At 41.1% G+C, this 24,031-nt stretch overlaps 2 protein-coding genes across 2 annotated transcripts; one reads left to right on the forward strand and one right to left on the reverse strand.

Moving 5' to 3' along the window:
- The first annotated feature begins 3,345 nt into the window (after window positions 1–3,345).
- nuak2 (NUAK family, SNF1-like kinase, 2) lies at window positions 3,346–19,349 on the forward strand. Its single transcript, XM_080728932.1, has 6 exons — window positions 3,346–3,863; window positions 12,136–12,256; window positions 13,391–13,542; window positions 14,988–15,053; window positions 15,454–15,706; window positions 16,390–19,349. The coding sequence occupies exons 1-6, from the start codon at window positions 3,654–3,656 to the stop codon at window positions 17,406–17,408; spliced, it is 1,821 nt and encodes a 606-aa protein (XP_080585058.1). The 5' UTR covers window positions 3,346–3,653; the 3' UTR covers window positions 17,409–19,349.
- A 735-nt stretch (window positions 19,350–20,084) lies between these two features.
- Window positions 20,085–23,022, reverse strand: ccnd3 (cyclin D3; the record flags this gene model as incomplete). Its single annotated transcript, XM_080728158.1, has 4 exons — window positions 20,085–20,422; window positions 20,812–20,945; window positions 21,659–21,821; window positions 22,879–23,022. The coding sequence occupies 4 exons, from the start codon at window positions 23,020–23,022 to the stop codon at window positions 20,288–20,290; spliced, it is 576 nt and encodes a 191-aa protein (XP_080584284.1). The 3' UTR covers window positions 20,085–20,287.
- Window positions 23,023–24,031: the final 1,009 nt, after the last annotated feature.

Raw genomic sequence — 24,031 nt, forward strand, 5'->3', positions numbered from 1 at the left:
TTGTATGTTTATATTTTGGTGCACATGGTTTTGTCTTGTTGTCACACAGTGACTCGACAGTCGACACAGTGACATTATTGACGAGCCTTTCAATTGGAACCGGTGGATTTTTTTTGAAAGGCTAAACTGTTGGCAGGTGTAATGAAGAAAAGTAGCACTAGCAGGACAACTTAAGTAAGTTGTAACAACACACAGATCAACTCATCATGCCAGTTTAAGAGTTTAACCAGGCAGTTCAATCTATCTCAAATAACATAATTTAGTGGCCAAAAGACACTTTTTAAATATAATAAACATTAATATGAAGACTGTCTCTAAAACTCAAATGATGCCGACTGCCGATGTATGAAGTAGAAAACTCCCCATATGTCCACCCAGTTCAATGAGAGTTCACTGTCTCTCAATTTCAATTTACAAAAGGACGGTATATGTAAACACGCCATTGTGCTTTCTTGGTTAGTAGCCTAGCTAGACCTATCTGAATCTGACTGTAGGCTAATGTCCTGTGCTGTGCTTTTCCTATGCGAACCTCTAATATCAATCAATCAATCAATCAATCAATCAATCAATTAAATTCAAAGGGTCTTTATTGCCGGCCCATGAGAAATAATATAACTGCAGCTCTCTCTCTCTCTCTCTCTCTCTCTCTCACACAGACACAGACACACACACACACACACACACACACACACACACACACACACACACACACACACACACACACACACACACACACACACACACACACACACACTCTCTCTCTCTCTCTCTCTCTCTCTCTCTCTCTCTCTCTCTCATACATTTTCAGACACACGCACTAAATAAACTCACTGCATGTGGGTGACACATGCACATAATTCACTCTCAGTTCCCTTAAATCAACATGCTAATATTGAAGCAGTCTGGTGGCTGAGCCTTTTACAATGCATTGAGATTGTGTTGTGGGGATCAGGGTTCTGTTAATACACAACATCCGAATAATATCTGTTTTGATATGATGACTGTTATTTAGGACTATAACCAATCCTCATTTTAGAAATCTAGTTAATGAATTAAGGTTGTTCAACACAACAAAGATTACATTTTTATAAAAAAAAAAAAAAGAAGAAAGAAATCACATCTAAAAACCTGTATGGTTTTTAGCCTTTTTTCCCCCGCCCTTTAGGCTACCTTTACTGTAGCTGTACCACAAGTGGGCAGTCGTGATTATAGCCTACATGAAGTTTGTTTCTAACAGAACAACCAAATTAATATAAACAACAAAAAATAATACATTGTATATTTTGTACATTATAATCACCATCTTCATCGTCATCATCGCCATAATTATTATTAATCAATGTTGAATATTGATAAATATTGATAAAACTTCTGCAATCTAATGGACATTTGGGCAAGGGCAGAGAATGGTTCAAAACACAGCTGTAGGCCTAAGCAATGACTACATACTGTACTCTAGTGGCGATAATTTGTCATGACATTCATTCATGACTGAAATTACTGATCCTTGCTTCCAACTTTACTAGTTGGCTAACTGAACAAACGTATAGGCCTATTTAGTTTACAGTCTTGTGTGAACCAAAGCCTTCAAACATTTATGCATAGGTTAGATCTACATGTAGAAGTAGATGAAGTGGAGTGGTAGCTAGTGGTAGTGGTAGTTGTTCCTGTGTAAATAAGCCGCAAAGCTTACTAGATCTCCTTTTAGTTGACCTTGTACCAGTGATTTGTGCTGTCATGAAATTGTACTTTTTTTCTATTGCAAACTGCAAAAAAAAAAACTCTTCAAGCAATCAATCAATCAATCAATCAATCAATCAATCAATCAATCAATCAGTGCCTGCCTCTGCCTGCTAGCTAGCCTAGATCTCATAATGCAGGATGGTAAAAACAGGTGAAGTGGGCACCAAAACCATCTGATCAATAGGGACATGTGGGCACCTGGACAACTGGGCACCTGGACAACTGGGCACCTGGACAACTGAGCACCTGAACGAGTGGGCACCTGAATATTGTCCATAGCATTCAGGATTTTGCTCAGTGCTCACATTAATTACATATAAGCTTATGCTAGTTAATAGGCTACAACATATAGGCCTAATTGAATTACTTGCGCCAGCAGAGCACGCAAGTACTGCGTTCGGCTGCGTATGTACAGTATGTAAGTAGGTAAGTATAGCTGTGTGTGTTTAAGCCCAATCGCCAGTGGTGATGCCAGTGGTGAGCGCACCTCATGGCGCGCTCTGCTGGCGCACAAGTAGGCCATACGTCACAGATATAAAAAGCTAGATGCCTCATCCGCCGCTGCAGTTCATTGGCACGACTGGTAAAACAGGACTGGCGGAAGTGCATAACTGTGGAACTGTTGGAAGGCACTCTGCCCCCTGCAGTGGGAACGAGGGAGTGGGAACTACTGCATCTGATTGGTCTACCGAGCATCCCATTCTGTGATGCACAAGGAAGCGTCTTTCAGAATTCAGGAAGCTTGCCAGTCCTCTTTGCAATATAGCGATATACCGGTATGCAATGCGTCCTCTTTTGCCAACGCCCCAGAGCCGGAGGAGGCGTCTACCTTTATATGTCTATGCCATACATGGCCTACTAGTCCACAAGGAGCAAGTTGGCACCTCGACAGAGTGCAGTTCTAGTTGTTAAAGTTAAATGCTGCAAAAGCCGCGGCATACAGTGCAAAAAAAAACAAAAAAAAGTTGACCTACTGTATGTAGACTATTCCAATACAATATCAGTAATGTACTTGTTTTCCTCTAAGTGCCTTTACACACAAAAGCTGATCTTACTGAAATTATAAGTTCATCTTTTTCACCCTAAGGACTGTCTACAAACCATTGAGTGACCTCTAGACCTACTGTACTGCACAGGCCTCGAGGTGCTACCTTTAATATATAGACTAATAGTCTATATATAATGAGTATTTATGAGTAATGACACAATGGGACAAAGCTCTGTGCACAATGATGTACGGCACCCCTCCAATTCCCCTTTTCAACAGCTTTTTTTGACAATGTAATGTAGGCCTACATGTGCTTTTTTTGGCAATGTAAACGTATGTCTTCTCATGCCAATAAAGGTCATTTGAATTGAATTGTATTGAATTGTGTAAACAATAAACATTGATAAATGAGGCGTTCCTCCAATTTTACTGTTGGTGCTGCCGAAAATAGCCGATTGAGTTCACGCCTGCGTGCATCCTGAACTCGGCTATTTTCGACACGCGACACAGTCATACGACGAAGTAAAGTATGAGCCAGGCTTAAATGACGCCCCTCTACTATTTTGGCGTGAACGATTGGTGTGTTGCACGCTCGCTGTGTTGAGAGTGAACAGTGAAGGTAATGTCAGCGGCTGGGGAAGTGTGGACCAACACATGAACGCAAACAAAAGGACTTTAAACATCGATGTGTTTGGACTCATAGTTTATTTTGTACTATTTGTTTTTTATTTTAAGCTCGCACGTTTTGTGGCACACAACAACAACATTGCGAGGCTCTCGTTATTCTAGACATCTGGACCAAACAAACACAAGACAGGATCCGAGCCGAGACTCAACAAGGAATGTGGTTTGACCACAGTTGACTTTCGTTCACGGAGATATTTGATCCAAAAGAAAAAAGTGTTACTAGAATAGTATTAGAATGGACGATTCGAGTTGTGTTCGGGAGGTTTTACCCGCCGCGGAAAACGTTCATCTGACGAAACACAACATTATGATGTCTGTGAAAAAGCAAGCCGTGAAGAGACACCACCACAAGCACAACCTGAAACACAGGTACGAGTTTCTGGAGACGCTCGGAAAGGGAACGTATGGAAAAGTGAAGAAAGCCAAGGAAAGATCTGGCAGAATGGTAAGCTTTCACTTTTACTTTGAATTATTTTTCATTTAATGCCTTTGTAATGTGTTGGGCACTTGGGCTACATCAACGGGTCAATTATTAATTAGCCTATGTGAAGGCTTATCATTGATTGATTGAATACTTTAATAGAAGTTTGCATAGGAAAAGATACAGGACAGTACAGTTCACTGGTACAAGGTCAAAACTAAAAGGATAGACACCACAAGAAAGTTGTTATTGTTTGCATTGAGTTCCCTTTGTACTCAGTTTATCTGTTGTTTGTGCTTATTTATAGTTGAACTTTAGGCCTATAGCCTATTCATTTGGGAATGATAACCTATTTGGGGACAAAGTAGCCTAGGCTATGAGACTGTAGGCCTATATGAAAATACAGTAGGCTATTTTGTTTTCACAGAAGTAGGCTATTTATGGTGACCCATAACCTCTCACAATCAAGGAACAATGTCAGACATTGGAAGACTGGACAACAGTAACACATTGCCTGTTATGGCAACTAAAATCTTTTGTGCTACAGTTAGGTCTACTATACATTTGTTAAGGTTTGAACACTGTTTAGTGTAGCCTACTATTTGCAAACTGTTTATAACATATCAATGACAACAGACTCTCAATTCACCTAGGTAAAACTGAATGTATCCTCTTTGGATCTAGTCAGAAACTCAGCAAAGTTGAGAACTTCACAATTAAAGTAGGTGACACTGTGATAGCAAGAAAAAAAAACACATCTGCTACCTGGGTTTCATCCTGGAGGCTAACCTATCCAGTGAAAACATGACTACCAAGGTAATCAATAAAGTCAACCAACAAATTTGTTTCTTGCAAAGGGTTGCCCCGCTGATCAATATTAAATCTCGAAAGACCCTAGGAGGTGCTCTTATTGGGCCCCTCATTGATTAGGGAATCCTTGTTTGGTATTGCGATGCCCCAGCTGCCTTAAAGTTAAAGCTCCAAACAGCCCAGAACAAACTAATTAGGGTTGTGCTTGGTCTTCCTCCTTGGGCCCACCTTACCGATCATCACTACGAAAGCGTGCAGTGGCTCAAAGTAGCTGACAGAGTACAGCATCTTGCAATGGGCCTGGTGTACAAGATACACTACACCTCCAAGATACCCATGTACCTGACAAACTACTTTCTAAAGGTCAAGGATGTTCACGATCACAACACCAAAGGCAGCTCCACTAATCATGTTCAATGTAGATTTAACACTAAACAAGGCTCTAATTCGTTCTCCTGCTATACCACCAACAAGTGGAACGCCCTTCCGCAAGCCTTAAAGGAGAGCAAATCCCTAGCCTCCTTCAAAATTGGTATGCTTTTGTAAATGATGTTACGCTCTTTCAGCTTTTGAAATTGATGTTATCCTAGATAACGTACTATGTTCTATCCGTCTGTCTTTCAATGTTATATGAGATACATAAAGTGTGGTTCCTGTGTAAATAAGCCGTAAGGCTTTCTAGGATCTCCTTTTAGTTGACCTTGTACCAGTAATTTGTGCTGTCATGAAACTGTACTTTTTTCTATTGCAAACTGCTAATAAATTCTTCAATCAATCAAAAAGGTAAAAAAAACTAGGGCTAATTCAAATCAAAGGAGCTTTATTGGCATGAGGAAAGATGTTTACGTTGCCAAAGCAAGTGTCAAAATTTGCACAGATATCTCTTAGATTAGAACAACTGGATAAACAAGTTATTTAAATGGACACAACTACAGTCATATTCTGACTTTGTGGTCTGGACTTTTGAAAATAAATGGATAGAAATCTATCCTTATAATCTCTAAAGACTAGGTAAAAGCAAAGTGAAAGTACACTTTCTAAAAACTGTTTTAATTTCTGTCACAGTAGACGTGACAATGAGGTCTGATATGTGACCCAGATGATGGAATGTTTGCCACTAGGAAGTGGAGGAAATGGCAATTACTCTTTTTAGGTTGCATTCCCGGAATCCCGGCCCTTGCCTTAAGGGTTAAGGGAGGTACCCAAAATAGAGTGGACAATGGCAGGGAGGTCATTGAGGGAATGCCTTGAAGAAGCCAGGAGGTGGTAAACAAATGTGACTGTTTGTTAATCAATGGATAACCTGCAAACCTGCTTCTTAAACTCGAAGCACTGTTCATCATGATGTTCTGTGTAGTCTTTTAAGTTTAAACAATGGGTTAAGGCAGTGGTTTCTCGACCTGTTGGTTGGGGTCCCCAACTCCCCACATGGGTCCCCAGATGACAGTGAAGTGACAATTTAAGGACTTTTAAGACCTTTTTAATAGTTTTGGAGGGTCACAGCCCAAAAAGGTTGAAAACCACCAGTTTAAGGAGACACACCTTTATAAATAACTTCAGTGTGGGTTAGCTGGTATTAGGTGATGCTGGTAATGGGCTGGCGGATTAACACGCTCAAGGAAGGAAGTAGCAGTTTTGAGTTCCCCTTATGAAATGTATAATGACAGTCTTGTGATGCATGTTCTGCCTTGTCTGCATGCCTCTCCCGGGAATGAGATCATCTGTGACATGGATGGCATGCTTTCATAAGTCGAAGAGTAAAAAGTACAATTTCACAATCGCAAATCTGTATTCTCCTTAACAAGCCTGCGTCTAAATGTTTTGTATGAATTTGATTGTCAATTATACAGTAGATAGCAGATTTAATGTTTGTTAAAGAGAACATGGCTAATATTAGGGTTCCCATGTACACGAACATACTGGAAAACTAAGTAATGGAATTTGGAATTGCATTTTCCAAGCCTGGAAAAGTTTTAGACAATCGTACGTTATTTATTTGGAAAAGTAACAGAAAATAGGAAAAGAGGTGACTTGAAGGGGAACAGTCATGTAGTCAATTTTAACAGCCAAAACTACAGTTTCAATCCACAGATTAAATGATAAATGTGACACACCTGGAGAGGAGGGGGATTTTTTTCCTTCTTTTTTTTACTATCTAACCTTATTATGTGTGTAATTACGTTACTGGGATTCTGAGGACTGAGTACCCCTAGCTGTACTTTGAATTTATTTCTTTGACCAAAACAAATTAGAACATGTTACAACAATGTGCTTTCATTCTTCAACACATAATCATAGTCATAAAGAATAGACCTAATTGTGTCACTTGTCTTGTCTTTTAACTATAGTCTAATGGGCAACAGATAGGGTCATTATTTGTCTCTTGTTCCCTGCCATATAATTCTTTATGCCTCTTTAAATAGCTGACTGGCATTAATAAATTATGTTGCAAATGCCGACTGCACCCATGGACAAAGCCAATTCACTGTGGAGTAATTGAACCCTTGTCTCCATGGCGGTAGGCAGGAACTTCAACCCTGTGCCACCTGGACCTACCCTCGATGTTCATAACTTTTTCAAAAGCTAGCTAGTCTTAACAAGTGGTTTATGCAAATGAAGTCGGAAGGCAATATCAACATTGCAACCGTGTTTATGAATGCCAGCTGGCAATAGGAGGAACTAGAAAGGTGTAATTCTGGGAAATTGCAAGACGCGAGTTGCCAGGAATCCGCTGGGGAAATGAATTGTACTGTTCTGATGAATTCCTTCTTACCATTTATATTACATAAATTTAGATTACCTGTCTGACAGAAAACGTCCACTGAACTCAATGGACTTTTGGGGTTACAGAAAAGTTTACTTGAGGTGAAATACAAATGGAGAAGAACAATAGTCTGGTTGCCTACAGCAACCACACTAATGGCAGGGAACATGAGGCAAGCCAATTCATTTCTCCCATTATCCTACCACAACATTTGCAATATATAATTGCAGAAATACGATTGTGGAAAATCTGGCAAAACCTTATGGAAAAGTTTTGTAATTACATCAGTAAAATGGAGTGGGAACCTGGGATACCAATAATATAGAATGGAGACATACAATATTAAGATGCTTTTGTTCTCTGTAATCCATATGCCTCCTTCCTCTCAACATTAGGGGGTGAATGTGTGCAATTTGAAACGATTGACCCATGGCACAAAGGCGAGCTTCGTCTTACAGGAGCTATAACACTACAAGTTCTGTTGAACCTATTGTCTCTCTGAGTTTGATTACATAATGTCTTGATGGAGGGTGGCAGGTAGTTTGACACACTTTTCGTGTGTGTCTGTCATGTCATGACGTCAGATACAGTCAGCGTCATTGATCAGTCCAGACATCCTGATTAGAACACGTATCAAGAAGAGAAGCAAAGCCAATTTGGGCAGGCTAGAGCACTGGTTCCCAAACACCGGGTCGGGATCTATTTGTGGGTCGCAGACAGATTTTTATGGGTCCATTTGTTTATTGTTTCCTGTTTTTTAATTAAAAAGTATTTTCAAAAAACATTCCCAAAGATCTTTTTTTGTTTTGTTTCATGAATTAAAAACGTATTTTTCTCCCCTGCCATTCTCGGGATGGTTCTTCTATTCCACCTCCTCCCCCACGTCGCTTTGTCAGCTTGTAGATCTGCTGTTTGGGTCCCGGGTCTCTTTGGGTCACAAGCTAAAACGTTTGGGAACCACTAGCTTAATCCAATTGTTTGACTAGTACTCGCAAGCATTAGAAAAAGTGTCAAAGCCATTCTGGCTAGAGTAATCCAATTGTTTGACTAGTTCTACTCGCAAGTATTATAGATTTTCGGAGTGACTGGATTTCTAGGGGAGATTCCACCCTGTGAAAAACTTGACACACCCATCATAGTGGTGTCACTGTGGCCTCACTCATCCTGAGCATGAGTAAAAGTTTTGAGGAACAGGCCTTATTTCCCAGAATCGGGACAGGAGGCATTCATGGTATATTGTGCTGACAGGAAAGATATGCACCCGGAAGGCTCAGACTATGACTCATTGGAGGTCACTTGTAGTGTAGCGTCTGGGCTGACAATGCTGTACATAAAGTAACTTGTTATCTCTTAACCACGTCTGTACTGAGGGTCCTGATTGTGAGAAACACCCCAGGTTCGCCATCTGTAGCCTGATGACACCTCTCAGCTTCCTTCCTTAAGAGCCTCACACACGAAACGCGATGTTGGGTAGGATCAGATGTCGTGCCCGGGGGTTTATCGGTGTTCATTTCAAACGACAGCGATCCTCTGTCTTGCGATCGGGCCCGGTATATCCCGCTGTGCCAAGTGAAATATCTCAGACCATTACAAATGAGACCGACGTCTCGCGATTCTAGCCACCCACGATCTCGGGGGGGGGGGGGGGGTGCCATGAGAGACGCGACTAGATGAAAATTCCGCCCCCTCAAGAGGGATAAAATCAAGAGTGTTTTTCTCTCTCTCTCTTTCTTCACTCACTTTTATTTTTTCTGGCAGTTGATTGAATAAAGAAACAAGGCTCCAGCCTCCACGGATTGAGAAAGTGGCAGCGGTTCTCAAACTATGTGTCCCGACCCAACGTGGGGTCGCGGATGGTGCCATGGGCTCGCACATTGCCGACCAATAGAATAAAAAAATAAAGAATGAATAGGTCTATAACCAAGAAACGCTAAAAGTGAAGTCGTTGCGACCAGCGTGAAGCCAACGGACACGTTACCAGCCTACATATAGACCTACTGTGTAGGCTATAACGTGTATTTGCCCCTTTGCTTTTTTTTCCTTTTCTTTGTTTGCGCAGCCTCTTAAAGAGTTTTTTTTTTATATTTAATGGGCCCAACCACCCTATTCTACCACCTCTCAAAAAAGCCTTTCCCCACACGTGGGGATATATAATATCGTTATTATATTTATATAAGATAGGCTAATATATTTGGCTTGGTCGGAGTCACAACGGTGAGGTTTGGTCTGACATTTAATTACCTTGAGTGCTGCATCTGTGATGTGATGTAGTCCACATTTTGAAGAATTAATCCGGTTTTAGGTGATATGCAATACCCTGACAGTGTAATGGAACTAAATGAACCATACATGTCCATTTTCCTTTTTGGACAGTTGGTTGAAGGCTTGGATGAGGCGGTGGACCGACAGAGTTCAAGTTTATTAATCTCTCTCTCTTTTTTTTTTTTACTTGGCCTTTGAGCACGGAGAAAGGCTCACCTGAAAGCATTCTCACTGATTAGGCCTACTTTTACCATCACTGCTCAAATTAACTGTTAATCAGCGTGAATACTTTCAGGTGTGTATCTGATCAATAGGAAATTGCGCATTACATTCTGCATGACATCAAAGCGACATGTTGCGTGAGAGTTTGAACTTGAACATGAACGACGCGTCCTCTCCCTTTCCACACACACACACACACACACACACACACACACACACACACACACACACACACACAATCACACACACACACACACACACACACACACACACACACACACATCTAGGTCTGTAGTCAACGAGCCAACGACCCAATTAGCGCAGAAGTCCTGCAGCTGCGGTGTTCTGACTCGCTGACATGACCACTCCACTATCCATTCCTGACATTAAACCATTATAGTATTGAGCCTTCTACATTCCCCTTGCACCTCAAAATAATGGATTACTTCTTCAAAATGCGGACTGGATAAAAAGAGGCAGCAACAGGTAATGAGTTATTCTGATCCAGCAGTGGCAGAGAGCAGCAGACTCCTCTCTCTTTTTTTTGGAGTCCTTTGGCAATCTGTTCCCCGACGCACGTCTGACTGGGCTGGGCTGGGCAGCATATACATTTTTAGAAGTGTCTGTCCACAGGGCTGTGAGCTTGTAGATTTGCTGTTTTCAGCGCATGCAACATATGACCCTAGCGACGCACAGTGAGTGCGGTGCGTTGCACTTGCAACGTGCTGTCACAGCACTGCTGTGAGCTTGTAGATTTGCTGTTTTCAGCGCACCACTGCCATGCAACATAAATGACCAGTTAAGTTGAATAAATAGCAAATAATACCAAACAACCAAACAAATAATAGCCCGGGCTCTTATATAAAACATAATAAGGATAATATTAATTGCAAATAAGAAATAACGGCCCAGGCGCTTGAACCGTGCGCTTATTTGAAACAGGCGTTTCAAATGGTGATTAATATTATCTTTTATAAATATAAAAAATATATTATATATAGCCTATATGGGGAAAGGCTTTCGTGAGGCGATAGAATGCACTGCCTTGTCGCCAAATGACTGCGCAGAAGAAGAAAAAAGAACGCTATAGGCTATAACGTTTTTGAACAAGTGATTACAACATTTTAGGGAGCGAGTAGGCTAAAGTAAAAAGTAAGTAGGCTAATAATAATAATAAAAGTGTAGGCTGTTCTATTGTGAGGTGACCGAATAGCCTACACTCTGCGCAGCCTAAAAAGGGAGGAGCTGGCTTCATATAATCTGAAGCAATCCCGTGAGCTCATTCAGACGACAATAACTGTAAAGGATTCCTACCCGATGACCCGACAATATCAAGCTTTTTTGATATTATCGTGAGTGCTCCCGACGAGTCCCGAGGTCATAAAAAAGCTAATTAACATAATCCGATCGTGTCGGGGTACTGTTCAAGCCCAAGACCGATTCCGGGGCCGACCAAACGATTTTCCCGGGGGGTCCTCCCGAAATCTTGTCGGGGATCCTCGGCCCCGGGTTCGGCTCATTGTGAACGGGCCCTTAGGGAAAGTTTTTTGACGCACTCAGGGAACAAGAACTTAAGGTGTCCAGGTTTCAAAAAACACAGCTTACAAGATTCAGGCATTTTGATTGTGTGCTGTGTGGACCCCATTAAGATTAGCTGTTATGCACCAGCTAATGGGGATCATAATAAACTCTATGAACTGGAAAACGAATTATAGAACCTACTCTACACATAAAAATGTATGAAAACGTGTGTATAATTGTATGCATGGTATTCAAATTGACACTGGCTGTGGGGACTGTGGGCCTCAATGATGTCACACCAGAGACAACGGATTTTGTCTGCTTCAAGACCCCCCCCACACACACACACACACACACACACACACCACATGTTCACGTGTCTAATTATGAGTAACTGAAGTTCCCTGCCAATCATAATCGTCCCTCTTGCTACAGGACAAACTGTGGCGTTTGGATAGAGCAAATTTACTATGAAACCATTGTGAACTGGACCAACCCCTTTCCCTTTCTGTTGGTCGTCAACCAGCTGGTGATCTTATCATATTCAATATTTAGTTGGGAAACAATTGAGTAGACCTGCCAATAACCCATACCTCAAATATTTGACTTGACTAAAATTAGCCAAGTCTTCCTCTATTTATTTTTTTATTTTATTTTTATATAATGCAAGAACATGTTTCTTCAAAAAGTTCATCAAAGTTGTTTTTTTCCTCTTAGGTTGCCATTAAGTCCATCAGAAAAGACAAGATAAAGGACGAACAGGATCTCGTTCATATCCGCAGAGAAATTGAGATCATGTCGTCACTCAGCCACCCTTACATCATCACCATATATGAAGGTAGGTACAGCATTCAAAATCTTGTATGCAGTGGAGCTTCAGTGCACTGCTTCAGTTTGCTTCAGGACGAGTGAAACGTGACCAAATTGACCCACTGCTTGGTGGGGTCGTTCAGAGGTTGATCACGCAAGTCTTTGTTTTGAGGACCCATGCTAGGTTACATAATCAGCGATACCCTGCCATACATACGCCCCCTCCTCACTACTGCAGGATATAATGTACATGTCCTGTGCCTTTCAGTGCCTCACATGCACACCCACAAGGTCATCTTCTTGCATTCTGTCTGTGTGTACACAAGAATTTTGTTGATCCTCTGCCCAATGGACTAGATCACTGGAATCTATTTGAAAATTCACCATATTAAAACAGAGTTGGTAACCAAACAGACCCTTATAGATCTTTAACTCTTAAGAGTGTAAAATGAAACCAAATGGATCCTTATGGGTCCATTTGGTTTAATTTTACCCTCTCAAAAGTTAAATAATTTTACTCCACCATACACCATGCATTTAAAAAGTATTTATGTCATATTGTTTATGTCCCAAAGAGCCTCTCTCATTTTTGAATGGCTCTCAGAGCATTTTCAGCTGCAGTACCACCTTTGGCCTGAACTGCCCCCCCCCCCCCCTGTTTTGAAAACCCGTGGGATGCTTTTAACCTCCGCCTTCCCAAAACCAGAGAAAGACACAATGGTCAGAAATGGGACTTTGTGAGGATAGAAGGTGCTAGTGGGACCCCAAAAAAAGGTTTTAAAATAGGAAAAGTTTCATGGTGTATCACCTTTAATTTACAAGAAGGCTAGACAATTAGAGAATGTAGATTTTTTAATTTATGTTGATGCCTGTTATCTTTTTTGGGGTCTTAGAGGCTAAATCTCATCAAATGGTTGTCCGTGGCTCAAATGCCAAATAATTAATGGACCTTGAGATGAAAACCACTGAACTAGACCACTGGAATCTATTTGAAAGTTCACCATATAAAAACAGATTGTAAGTGTCTGTAATAGTCCAGCACCAACATCACAGTAAGAAGATATGTTTATCTATTCTTCTCTGTGTCCAAATATTGTTCACTATGACCATGTAGACTGATTTGACTTGGAAGTTAACTGGTACAATTAAATATGTGTTGCAGTGTTTGAGAACAAAGATAAGATTGTGATCGTGATGGAATACGCCTGCCGGGGAGACCTGTACGACTACATCTGTGACAAGCAGAAGATCTCCGAACGGGAGGCCAGACACTTCTTCAGACAAGTAGTTTCAGCTGTGCATTACTGCCATCAGGTAGGCTAAAGCAGTGATTCTTAACCTTTTTTAATTACACCGTTCCCAAGTTTGAAATGGACACTGTCGGGCAGAAACCTCGTCTCACAAGACCAGTGAAAATAGCAGATCTGGTGTTGTGTGCTGGTAGATCTGCTATTTTCACTGTATTAAATCACTTTTAAAATGATACAAAATAAACGGTTTTGGACATTTCCACCCGACAACAACGATATGCATCATATGCCACGGACCCCCATTTTTCTTTCTCCCCATTAAATCTCTGGGACCCCAATCTTCACTGTAAAATTCTCAGTGTTAATTTAAGGGTCCATTTGGTTCTTGTTGAAATCCCCTTAGAAGGTCCCTGGACCCAAAGTTGAAAACCAGTGAGGTAAAGCATTCTTTCAAGCCAAGGTTCAAACATTTTTATGATGCACCACGCACGGAAACTCAACATCCAATAAAATGTACAAGCCATGAAAAATAAAAAGATCATCAAATTCCACTCATGATGTCAAAGTCAAACGTGATGCAGCAGAGCTTGGCGCACTCTTCTGCTCATCTGATTGGAACAGGGACACTGGCACCCCCAGAGTTACATAATGCATTATTCATTATCACCCTGCTGTTGTGAAACAGGGTGGCTGTAAGAACTATGCAGGGTGAAATGAACCGTTTATCTATGGAGAGCCAGCGTCGGGGCTAAAGGCCAATGGTCTCATCTCTCACAAACACACAAACTCAAACGCTAATGAGGGTACAAGGGAACAGACAGGCTGGCCAACACACACACACACACACACACACACACACACACACACACACACACACACACACACACACACACACACACTAATAAGGTCTACTGTACACAGTGTACACTGTGTAATATTATAAAGCTAGCTGTTGAGTTGGCCACGCTACAGGGCATTGTTTACAGGCTGAATTGCCCTGTCAAAGAGAGCGCTAAGTTCAGTATGTCTTTTTATTTCATGTTCTCATTACAACATTTTAAATCATATTGGAAATACATTACAAATGTCCTTAGATACTGTATGTGTATTCAAAAACACTGATTGTTCAATGAATGGGTTGTAAGTTAAAGAATGAAAACAGAGTTAACGTTAATGACGTGACATACAAAGAAGTGCCCGTTGCTACCCGGACTGTTGGCAACGGCCGGGAGTGGTTGACCTGCATTTTTGGAAGTTGAACTTTAATTCAAATTCCTGTTCCCGTCAAAGGCATGCCCCCCTGCAGAGTAGAGGACAATGGAGCATATCTGACATACCAGCAAATTATCCTGCTGGAGCAGAATTTTATCCAACCATGAATGGCTAACCTTCCTCTGTGTTTTGCTCTGCTCCTACTTTATCATGCAAAGTGATGGCTTAATGATGTTAAAATAAAATGAAAATAAAAAACAACGGAAAATAACCTCCATAACTCTTTCTTTCTCTTAGAATGGGATAGTGCACCGGGATCTGAAGCTGGAGAATATTTTATTGGATGCCAATGGCAATATAAAGGTATGGATAAAGGACACGTGTGTTCTTTTAGATTCGTCATAGCAGATTTGATTTGTTATAGGAGTATAGAAGGTCACAGGAAAGAGAGTGACAGCAGACATAATGTTGAGATCCAGACTAAATCTCATGGCACAAACATGTTACTGATTTAATATGCAATTAGACATTAGTTCCCATGAATGTGGCACAGATAGACATAATTTAAATTAATTTGACACTGATGGAGAAGTTTGAGCTGAGAACTGAAGTACAGAAGAATTTATGAAGGATGGCTCACAACTCTCCTTTAGTGCACCCATAAAAGGTTTATTTTACGTGTATAAATCCATTTGATTTTGATTGAAACGTTGCATATTAAATAAACTATTTTGGGAATTAAATATACTTTTGTTTCCAACAGATTGCAGATTTTGGCTTGTCAAATCTTTACCATGGCGATGAGTACCTTCAGACCTTCTGTGGCAGTCCGCTGTATGCTTCTCCAGAGATTGTCAACGGACGGCCTTACAGAGGGCCAGAGGTGGACACTTGGTCTCTTGGTGTACTGCTCTATAGCCTGGTTCATGGTGCCATGCCGTTTGATGGGAACAGCCACAACACCTTGGTCCAGCAGATAAGCACTGGAAACTACCGCAAACCTACCCACCCCTCAGGTGAGTCTTGCGGACAGCAGTGGCTCAGGACTAGGAGGAGTGGCTGCCTGGAAACTAGACGGTTCCCGGTTCGAGCCCTGGCTCTCCTGGCTTTGTGTCTAAATGTACTTCAGCATGACACTGAACCTCTAACTCCCCCTTCCTCAGTGGTGGAAGAAATACTCAAATGTTTTACTTAAGTAAAAGTATCAGTATTGCAATGTAGAATCACTCGATAACAAGTAAAAATCCGGAACTCAAAATTTACTTGAGTAAAAGTACAAAGGTTTTGTTATCAAAGTGTACTTTAAAGTACCAAAAGTAGAAAGTTCAAATGTATAAAAACCTTTTGAAAATGGACGATCTACAAGCTCACAATGCGTCGCAATGCAAAGCATTGTGAGGTTGTAGATCGGCTATTTTCAAAAGGCCCAAAATGTAGATGGGGCTGAAGTGGTTTGTAATAATAATCTAAATCTACAAAGTAACAAGTAACTAAAAGTTCCAAATAATTGTAGTGGAGTAAAACTACAATATTTGCCTCTGATATTATGAAGTGGAGTAGAAGTGAAAGTATTGAAGATTGGAACTACTCCAGTAAAGTAAAAATACCTAAAAATTGTACTTAAGTAAATGTACTTAGTTACTTTACACCACTGCCCTTCCTGGTCAATGATCAAATGTTTGAATCTGTTCTTTCTCAGATGCATGTGGGCTCATTCGCTGGATGCTGATGGTGAATCCGGAACGCAGAGCTACAGTGGAGGAGATAGCAGGACACTGGTGGCTCAACTGGGGCTACGAGCAGCCCTTACTGTCTGAGGGTAAGGCCATGGCTGTAGATCAGACCAGTACAGCTACAGCAACGCCGCAACAGCCTGGTGGACTTGCCAGCATTGCCGGATGGCTGCGCCGAACATCCAGGCCTTTGCTGGAGAACGGCTCCAAAATGCGCTGCTTGCTGCGCTCACAGGGAGCTGGAGGCGACATCGTGCGGCAGCGTTCGCTGCGGAGGTCGCGAAAGGAGAACAACGTCTCCCAGGCTGTGCAGGAAGGAGGCAGCGACGCCAGGCCCTCTAAGGGCATCCTGAAGAGACGTGGCAGTCTGAAACAGAAGGCAATCAGTGAAGCTCCTGTGGCCGTAGCAGAGCCACAGGGCATATTTGCCGTGTCTGAACCGATGGATCCCCCGTCAGCTGCGTCGCTGCCTCGCAAGGGTATCCTAAAGAAGCCAACGGAACAGGAGTCGGGCTACTCCTCCTCTCAAAGCGGCAGTGACTCTGCCCTGATACCACATGCTCGTGAGTGTCCCTCTGCACCAATCCGTAGAAAAGGCATTCTGAAGCGCAATGGGAAGTACTCCTCAGGTGTCCTGCAGGCGTTTGGGTCTCTTGACCAGTTGGCAACTTCCCTGCCACATGGGGTCATCAGGGCAAGGCCAAGCGGGGCTATAAGTGAAGACAGCATTCTCTCTTCAGAATCCTTTGATCAGCTGGATCTCCCTGACCGAGTGGAGCTTCCAGTTCAGATGGAACTGTCCGTCAAGGGCAACATGAGGGGATGTGTGTCAGCTGACAACCTCCTGGACATCCAAGAGGACCAAAGACCCTGGAGCTGCTACCAGTCTGGAGCGTCTGACAGTGCTTTTTCGCTCACAGACTGTGAGATCGTAACAACGGCTTACAAACGGGCCATGGAAATAAGAGGCACTGGAGCAAGCTGAAGACCAGCAAATAGAAATGTGATTCTCAATAGAAAAGACCTCAATTGACCTATACGTAGTCAAAGTGAAATATATGGTGTCAGATAAACATCGTACTGTGCCAAAAAGGGATTATTTTTCCAAGTGTTGAATCATTGACTGCCATTGAATATATGTATCAACATATCCATTTCAGAGATTCTTGGGAGCCAGGTAAAATATTATTGCTTTATTAGATTGTTTTTGAAATTGTAAACCTTCCCCTCAAAATTAGAAAGCCACCCTAAGGCCAACACACACAGTTAACCATGTAAGAGACATCTTTTTAACAATACCCAGGGTAAAGAAAATATAAGTTATTTTATTTCCCCATCTGGCCTAGAGCTATAAGCACTACTATGACATTTAACTACCATTTCAAAGGCTAAATCATTCCTGACTCCTCCACTATGTCATCCCCTCTCTCATTCAATGTTGTTGACAGCAGCTAAAAGTCTTGGTTCTATGGATCTCAGCTTTTGTATGGAGTTGGATAATTAGAGAAGACATCAGTTTTAGGGGTTATTCTTTTTAATAGCCTTGTTATGGTATCAGATATATTTGATCAATACCAAAGATTTTTGAACGGTTGAATGTCATTATTTTATTTAAAGAACCACCAAACAGTGCCAAGTTGATATTCTATGTTTTTATTTTCCATGTGGAGTTATTTGCAATAACAAGTTGAGGATATGACTTGAATGGTGTTTACTATGCATTGACTCTCATCCAGTAACCTGCTGAACCTGCCTTTCTGTCCAGCCTAGCCTAATAGAGGGCCCAGCCCCATTTCTTTGTTGATGGCTATTTTGAGACCGACGACACAAATATCTGGTTTTAAGAGCTTACATTACAAGATGGAACATTTAAAACAAACTATTGTCTAAAGGTGATCTATGGCCTGCTACTTAATAGGTAACTTTTCGAACAAAACTGGAAAAATGCGTGGAACCCAATTTGTGAAGCGTTGAATGGGTCTTTATGTGAATTTTACTGTTGGTGTTTTAATTGTGTACGTTATCAGGTTATGCTACGTTGTAAATTCTAGACATTCCATGCTTATCACCATGGTGCAACTTGATTAAGATTGGTGCCTGGAAAAGCACTTTTATCAGATCAGACTGTATAATCTATCAGATTCCATTAGGTTATTGGTGTCATTAAATTTTAATTGAAGATAATATTCAGACACTGCAGCATCGTGTTGCTATAATAATGAACCTGTGTGTGTTCAAATGACAGGAATTGACTCATTTCAACTGGAAGTTCTTGTACTTTGGGAAATCTTGTAATTGTTGGCAGACATAGGGCTCTATTATGATCCAGGTCTTATGCCTTATGCCTTAACTTCTTTGCCTTTTTTACTATATATACATATTTTTTTAATATTTCAAATAGCTGATCTGCAAGCTCACAACATGCAGATGTAAATCAGCATTTGAAGTATTTAAAAATGTTTTTCAAAATAGTAAAAAAAAAAAAAGCAAAGAAGTTAAGGCATAAGGCATAAGACCTGGATCATAATAGAGCCCATCTCATTCATGTTTGCTTTGATGTGCTAGAAAAACAGCAACATGCCCAGCTTAAGAGAACACAAATCTAAGTTGACATTACATTTTTAATTTTGTGTTTAAATGCAATACATTGTTCCATGCAATGGAACAATATATTGTGCAATTTATTTTTCCTTTTTATCATGTCAGTTTTTAGACCATTGTAGTTGATGTCTCACACTTGTACATAAACTGTAATAATATGCCCAGACTGATTGGGTATATAGCTTCTAATCATGTTCTTTTTACTGAAACAGCTTGCCAAAGTAACTTGCATAACCTAATTTATCGTTTGGGTTATCTTGATCTGTCCCACTGATCTGACCTGGATGAAGAAATGAATAAAAGAATTGTCTGAGTGTGGCTTTAACCTGTCTCTGACCCAGTTACAAATGATTTATGATTGCAATTTCTTTAGGAGAATGTAGTACAATACGGCAACCAGATAGCAGATCTGTTTTATATATATGTATATATATATACTAGTCCTGTGCCTGGGGGGTATGCACTATGCACGTGTGCACAGTATCTAAGGGATTGAATGTACTAGGAGTCTCAGAAGTAATGTTGGAGTGCCCGTTGGGCAGATCTTTATGCCCATATATGGTGTTCCATGTTGGAGTGCCCGTTGGGCAGATCTTTATGCCCATATATGGTGTTCCATGTTGGAGTGCCCGTTGGGCAGATCTTTATGCCCATATACATGGTGTTCCGTGTCCAGGCCAGTCTGTGATGTCAGTACTATCACGTCAGAGTAGCATGCAGACAGACAGTTACCATGGCCGCGAAACTGTAGTATCAGTGATGTCAGCATGAAGATGGTCAGATGGACGGACAGACATTCGCTAAATTATTAGTTAGATCTATCTATACCCAGAAACATCAAGCTATATCTGCAAACTTAAGACTTTTATTCTTTATTAAATACATTAATGTTTAGTGTTTACAACGGTGCAAACACTGGCACAAGGTTACGTCAAATGGAAAATGTCTTAAACAACAATGCAAAACATTCAGTAGAAACCGCTTGGCAAAAGCAAAAAGAACTTAAATGTCGAACAGTGTGACATTTAGACATTACATGTCATTGAGAGGGATCGTCAGAATTCATGTGGAATTGATCTGGCATTCAGAGTCAATTTATCTCTGTTCAGGGGAGAGAAACCCTGTCCTAAATAGTTCTCCCTGGTATTTATGGTTCCCGTCTCACGGGGTAAATTCATGATAAGCCCTAATCATTGCTGGTTGGGAGGAGGTTGGTTGAGGGCTTGGTAGCCTCCGGTGTCAAGCTGTCTTCCGGAATGACAGTCACTGCTGGGTGGGTGCAGGGTGGTTTTCTCTTGTCAGATGTCCTGAGCTGCAAATACCTGCAGCCTGGTGATGAGGAGGAAAGCTGAGCTCTAAGGCTTTCTGCAATTGCACATAGCAGAGGCGGAGAGAATCCTGTTTGGAGACCAAACATGTTCATGGTTATTGGCAGCAGACTAGCTTTGCACAAACGGATGTTTTTTTTAATTACTCAAGTCATAACATGTCTAAAGCTGGATTTCGACTGCAGCTTTAGCACGACGAGACAGTTAACCCTTGTCCTTGGACTGGTGCGTTGGGTGACTTGTTTGACTTTCGGGGCGAAGCTAAACAAACATGTAACCGACCAAACAAGCTGTCCTGGATTTATGACCTCTTGAATGTTATTTTTCCCTTTGCTAGTGAAATCTTACCTGGGAGTTTGAGAAACATATTACTTGTGTGTATTTCGTCTAATGTTCACAAATCAAATAAAGGTCAATGCTGTCAATGTCCAAGTGAAGAGAGTTATAAATTATCCTTACCAGATAAATGACCAAAAGGTTGGCCAAATGCTGCATCAGTGTATCACTGGAGACCAGGAAATCCAGTTTTCCCATAGTAACCCCCACACTTGCACATGCAAAAGTGGAGGGCAGGTAAACTAAAAACGTGTACTCTGAGAATAAAAACAAATATAAGTATGCATAGTTGCAGGATTTAAATCAATTTTCAAGTAAGCTCTTAATGACACTAATGAAATAGAGAGCATGGGTACAACCTAGACCACCACTGAAGAAAGACTACAAAATGAGATGAACACCACACCCAGAAAGACAAAAACATAAGCAGACAATTCACAAAACCTGATAATCCTATAAAGTAACTAGCTTTATTGATAAAAACAAAGCACTAAGCTCAACAAGTCTTTCTACATAATCAACAGTCTGGGAAGATTTTAGGGGGTTTACAACAACATCCCAGTCTGTCTAAAAGGCCGTAACTGACTGTATCTCAGTCACGTTGCCTCAGGCAACATCATGGAGTTTCGTGGGAAATCAGCCAGCTGAATAGACAGACATGGGTCTTTCACAGCACACAATACAGGATTACACAAACTCAGCTCCCAGTCTCCCAAATGAACCGCTGACACATCGTAATCAAAGTTATGGCTGCTTTTGTGCCCATTGTTCCCCAAAGACAATGTCGCTTGATTTCAACAAGTTAAATTATAACATTTATAATGGTCACTGACATAATGGCAAAACCCAATCTTGACACGTAATTCATATAACATTCTGAAAGAGATGAAATATACAATGTGTCCTCTCTAATAGGGCTCAATTGTTTCTGACACACGACCAGACACGGTGTTGTTTACAGCCTACTTACCTGTGGCTGCCAGGGAAATGTATGTGTGAACATGCCGGTATACAGTGTGGAGGTGACCGGGATGAACAAACGGTATGGCATGAAGAAGTGGCTGCAGGAAGTCAGAGGGTACCACTGAAGCCAGGCACCAGTCTAACCTCGAGACCACTGCCATCTCACATTCCTGGAACAGATACACATTCTAGCAACCAAATCAAACCCATCATTAATATTACTCATAAGACACTAGTTATTTACATGTGTAAAGCAATTCAAAATGCACGATTGCATATGAAAACATAGCCTAACTGTAAGCCTGTTTCGGTGAACTGAACAGTAGATCCATATTAAAGGGATCTGCTTTATCACACAAGAAATTGTGTGTTAGGAGTAGCCTACTACGATTTCCTGAATTCTACAATACATTTTGTATTGTATGCATATCTTAACCTGGAATTCTGAATAGACTTTACCTGTATACTTCCCTAAGCATCTTTCAATCAACTCTTGAGCTGAACTTGTCTGGAAGGCCTGGCCTAGAGAGATTTCACTATTTTATAGATTAACTTTGGACCGTGGAATGGTTTACTTCATGTTTCATGGAGATGGCTTTGAAACTCCTCCCAGACACATGAGCGTCAAAACAAATTCTTTGCAGGGCCTTGGGAGAGCTCAAACTTGGCATGACATTACAAGTCAACAGCACCTGGTTGGCTGAACCTGGTTTCCAGTAGATCATTTTCACAACAGACATTTTGATGGGTAAACAGAGCTGGGGGTATAATAATTAACCTTAATTGTGGTTGTGTGGGATTTGGGTGTTACTGGGCCAGAACTGACATTTCTTGTACAGTTGACCTAAATGAAACACACCCACAATTAACATAACCTTCAGCTGCATTTACCTGTCAGAATGGCTGTACCATCCATTATTCTCTAATAATCTAATGATTTAGAGCACGAATAGTCTTATCACTCTTATCTTATCACACCTGATTAATGCACCTACCTACCTGCTTGCTTCAACTAACTAATAGGTAGATAGACTGGTGAAGTAGTAGCCCGTTTTCTTTTTTTCTCTTCTGGATAAGGTCATTGCAAAATGTGATTTTCTACTGCCATTCGTACTGTTATTATGGGGTACACATAGTTGTCCACAGCACTGTAGCCTTCCTTGGTTGTTTGCTGATGACCATTAAAGTTATCACATCTACCACAATAAATGAAGTGTTGCTTTTTACCAAGATATCTGAGACGGAAACTGCACCGTCAGTGTAGACAGAAAGCTTGTAGGCACTCAGTGGTACGGACTCTCTCAGTTTGGAAGCCAGCAAAGTGGCCCAGGTAACGTTCCACGTAATGCATTGACAAGGGAAACACTTCATCCTCGCATTTCTGCTCCTCGCACACCTGTAGAAAAAAATGTTAGGCCTATAATTGGCTCACGTTTTACATTAGGCCTAATGCTTGAGAGCTACCCAGTTGGGGCATACAGTGGTGTAAACCAAGTAGATTTATGTATGCCTACTTAAGCAAATCTACATGATCACAATGCCTCACTGAGCATGTAGATCTGCTAAGTACAATTTTGAGGTATTTGTACTTTACTTGAGTGTTTCCAAATTTCTATACTTTTACCTCTACTCCACTACATCTCAGAGGCAAATATTGTACTTTTACATTTATTTGAAAACTTTACTTAGTAGATTTTGATTATAAAATAAAATCTGCAAGTTCACAAAGCCTTGCAATGCAACACGTTGTGAGCTTGTAGATATGCTATTTTCAAAAGATTTTTATACAATTTACACATTTGAAAACTTGTGAAATGGGACATTCTTGCATAGTGGGCACTTTCTACTTTTGGTATGTACATTTTGATGCCAATACTTTTGTACTTTTACTCAAGTACATTTTCCTGACTTTTACTTGTATAGAGTACTTCTACAGTGCAGTATTGATACTTTTACTTAAGTACAAAATGATAGTACTCCACCACTGTACATAGCATACCTGCATCATTCATTCTGCTAGCATCTTTCTCATGCATGGCTGGATGTCTTTCTGAACTGTGCCAAAGTAGTCTGAGACCCTGGTGGTCTCCTCCAGGGCCAGTGGTACAGTGGTCCCTCGTCAGGGCAGGCTCACAGCTGGCCTGAACATTTACAACCACAGCAGGCTGCTGCACAGTTAAATGTATTTCATCCAATGGCTTTCCTAACACCAAATCCATGATCTGTGATGAGTTGCTAGCTAGGCTACAAAGACCGTAGGCCTATTTAGCAAACGTTCAAGCGCTAATAACGTGCAGGGTCGGGACTCCCGTTTTTCTTCCGTGTTTCGGTTTGATTCCGTCTAAACGCTAAGATTTAACTTCACTATGCCTTAACCTCA

Source organism: Nannobrachium achirus (assembly GCF_963921795.1).
Source record: "Nannobrachium achirus genome assembly, chromosome: 6".
NCBI classification, from domain to species: Eukaryota; Metazoa; Chordata; class Actinopteri; order Myctophiformes; family Myctophidae; genus Nannobrachium; species Nannobrachium achirus.